The sequence below is a fragment of the Myotis lucifugus genome, unplaced genomic scaffold, assembly GCF_000147115.1.
Source record: "Myotis lucifugus unplaced genomic scaffold, Myoluc2.0 scaffold_155, whole genome shotgun sequence".
Lineage (NCBI taxonomy): Eukaryota > Metazoa > Chordata > Mammalia > Chiroptera > Vespertilionidae > Myotis > Myotis lucifugus.
This window is the reverse complement of record NW_005871203.1, coordinates 2,099,663-2,103,111: the sequence shown is the minus strand read 5'-3', so window position 1 is coordinate 2,103,111 and position 3,449 is coordinate 2,099,663. Positions and strand designations below refer to the sequence as shown.

Below are 3,449 nucleotides of genomic sequence, written 5' to 3'. Positions count from 1 at the left end.
AGGTATCGGGGGGCTAAGGCATGTTTCCCCCATCCCCTCCCCATTTGGCTCCTCAGAGGAGGGATCCTAAACCAGTCTTTGCATAGAGAGAGCAGTAATGTGAAATTCCTTTCCACCCACCAGTGGTGAGCTGGGGGGGCTTTTAGAGATAGTACTCAGGCTCCTAGCCTTATTACGCCCATCAGGAGCCCTCAGTGTTTTCATCGGTACAATGGGCGTTCGGCAGCAGAGGTCGGGGCAACTGAAGGGGGGACAGAGAGATGGCCGACTGGGATGGCATTTAGGAGGGTGGAGGACAGGAGCCACCGAAAGGACCTGGTGCCCATCAGCCGATGATGCCTAGAAGTCCTAGTCCAGTCGTGGGCAAATTATGGCCCGCTGGCCGGATCCGGCCCGTTTGAAATGAATAAAACTAAAAAAAAAAAAAAAAAGACCGTACCCTTTTATGTAATGATGTTTACTTTGAATTTATATTAGTTCACACAAACACTCCATCCATGCTTTTGTTCCGGCCCTCTGGTCCAGTTTAAGAACCCATTGTGGCCCTCGAGTCAAAAAGTTTGCCCACCCCTGGCCTAGGCTGTACCCTCCCGGTCACTGGTTATCAGAGGCAGGCTGGGGAGAAATCCAGCAGAGAGGCCTGAGAGGGAGATGCCAGGGATGCAGGTTCCAGAAGGGGGAGACCAATGAGGCCTGAGGAGCTCCATGGGGTCCAGCCATCAGGGTCAGCGGTGACCTGAGGGGACAGAGGAGTGTGGGGAGTGAGAGGAGGCGGCTGAGTGTGGACAGTCTTTTCCGAAGTTTGGGTGGGACCGGCAGGAGCAGGACAGCAGGGGCTGGGGGCCTCGAGAAGATGTGAACCAAAGCTGGAGATATCGTTCCAGAGCAGCGGTTCTCAACCTGTGGGTCGCGACCCCTTTGGGGGTCGAACGACCCTTTCACAGGGGTCGCCTAAGACCATTGGAAAACGCATATATAATTACATGTTGTTTTTGTGATTAATCACTATGCTTTAATTATGTTCAATTTGTAACAATGAAATTGGGGGTCACCACAACATGAGGAACTGTATTAAAGGGTCGCGGCATTAGGAAGGTTGAGAACCACTGTTCTAGAGCTTCTGGGCAGAGGGAGGAGGGGCAGGAGGCAGGGGAGGGGGTGGTTGAGTCCCAGGCACAACATGGAGGACCAGGTCAGCTGGGCAGCAGGAGGAGGTGGGACCCACGCTGCCCCCTGGGGGCAGAGGACAGAGAGCCTGCAGCCCAGACAGGCCACAGAGGTGCCAGGGGAGGTGGGGGCCAGGGCGCCAGCGCAGGGAGGGCTTGAGAGCCAGGCTGAGGGTCTGGCTCTGGCCCAGCTGCTCACCGCCCCCCCTCCCATCTCTCTCGGGCTGACCCACAGTCTCTGCCGCCACTGCTGGCCCAGAAGAAATCCGAATGCCCGCACCAGGACCTCACCCCGAGGGGGAGGGGGACGCGGCCCAGAGTGTCCCCATCAAGCCCTGCTTCGTGGAGGAGGACGCCATCGGCAACAGCAACAGCCTGAGTGTCTGCCGAGCAGGGGCAGGGGCAGGGCCAGAGGCCAGCCGCGGGGACCCAGGGGAGCCGGCCGAGCACGCGGGTGAGCCTGGGACCTGGTGGGCCCCTGAGAGTCCTCTCTCTCTCTCTCTCTCTCTCTCTCTCTCTCTCTCTCATTCATTTCTTCACCAGTAGTGCCTCCCATTTCCAGGAGGCTGGGGGGGGGGGGGGCATAGAGGGTCATAGTCAGGAGGCTGTTAGAGGTGCGGGTCAGATCTTTCTAGCCCAAGACCTAGCCCATCCCTGGGCGCTGAGCCTGTTTCTCCACCTGGGAAGGGAGGACCTACTCAGCCCCACGCCTGTGATGCTGCCCTCCTTGGAGCCTTCCAGAACATGTCCCCTCCCCTGTCCTCACCTGCCTGGCCTTAGCCACTCAGTCCCCTGGTTCTTCTCAAGAAGCAGTGGTGTAGCCACCCTCGTCCATCTTTCCGAGAGGAGGAGGCAGCGGCCATTCATGCACTCACGGGTCCTAGCCCCGTCTCCCGGAGGCACGGCAACGAGCAAAACAGATAAATGATTCTGCCCACGGGGATCAGGGGCCAGGAGGAACAGGGACAACTCACAAAGCAAGCAAGCGTTTCCAAGAGAGACGCTGTACAAAACAGCCCCGACGCGGGGCACTCGGGGGCGGCGGCAGCCTCGTGATGGGAGGGGCGGCCTGCGCCAGGCGGGAGAGGCTCTGGGAAGAGGGGCACCTGAGCCAGCCACGCAAAGATCTGAGGGCAGCATTGCCGGTGGAAGCAACAGCCAGTGCAAAGGCCCTGGGGTGCGAACAAGGGGACCTGTCCAGGAGCAAGAGGGAGAGTCCTGATGAGCGAGGGGGGGGGGGTGGTCCCTCATGCCAGGAAGCTGCGAGGAAAGGTCAGGACGTAGCTGAAGTGAGCTGGTCCCTGGAGGGGCAGCTCCATGAGCTGCGCCTTCAGAGTCTCCATGGATACAGGTCGGGACAGAGCAAGGGGGTGGGGGAGCAGGGAGCTACTGTCCTGGTCCCCAGTGAACCAACTCGCCTGGTCACTGAGGCGAGGCGGCTCACGCGCTCTGGCGCCATCTCTTCCCAGCGCCCGGGTCCAGAGCTGCGGAGCCCAGAGGCAAGTTCCCAGATGGTGCTGGTCCTGCTGACCCCGACATGTCCACGTTCACCTCCCACCTGGAAGCCATGACCCTTGAAGACCGGGATTCAGAGGCCCCAGAGGACAGCCCCTGAGTGGACTGGCCCCAGCACAGGGTCCGGGGAGAGGTGGGGTTCAGAACCAACAGCCGAAGGCGGACAAGGCCGGGAGGGAGCCAGCGGCGCCACGACCCCCGCACTGTACAGCTGTGTCCCATAAACGTCACTGCTGACCTTCTTGCCTCCTGCCTGAGGCCAGCATGAGTGAGCACGGGGGCTGGGTCAAGGCTGGGTCTGCGGTGTGACCCCCAGGACCCTCGTGGTGCAGAGAGCAGTGGGCTGATGGGAGGGGTGCTCCGGCAGCCGCAGGGCCCAGGTCGCACCCCCCGCAGCCTGCTGGACCACAATGCATCGGGTCCCACGCTCACCTCACTAAGGCCTGACCTTGGGCGGGGTGGTGGGGGGCGGGGGGGGGCGGGCGGGCGGAGGGCCTTGCGGGGGAAGGAAACGAGCGGACCACGTGCGCCTGGGACTTGGGCGGGACACTGCGCTCTGAACGAGCCCAGCCACCTGCGCACGGATTCCAGGGAGACGGGCAGGTCCTGGATTCGCTAGGGCCCGGGGCCTTTCCCATGGGCTGGCGTTGCCCAGCCTTCTGGGGGCAAAGTTATCTTGGCCAGCATGGTGGCCTGGGCCCCAAATCACTCTGGCCTTGGCTATCCGGTTTGCAAACATGCCGCCAGGTCCAGGGGCTTGACATGGGC

General features: G+C 61.5%; 1 protein-coding gene across 1 annotated transcript in view; it reads left to right on the top strand.

Annotated features, from left to right (window-relative positions):
* ZBP1 (Z-DNA binding protein 1) overlaps positions 1-2,927 on the top strand; it is a 9,592-nt gene extending 6,665 nt beyond the window's left edge. Inside the window, exons 5-6 of the mRNA XM_023759444.1 lie at positions 1,398-1,620; positions 2,636-2,927. Of these exons, the coding sequence (XP_023615212.1) occupies positions 1,398-1,620; positions 2,636-2,781 (369 nt within the window). The 3' untranslated portion in view covers positions 2,782-2,927. The remainder of the gene's footprint in view (positions 1-1,397; positions 1,621-2,635) is intronic.
* The last annotated feature ends 522 nt before the right edge of the window (positions 2,928-3,449 follow it).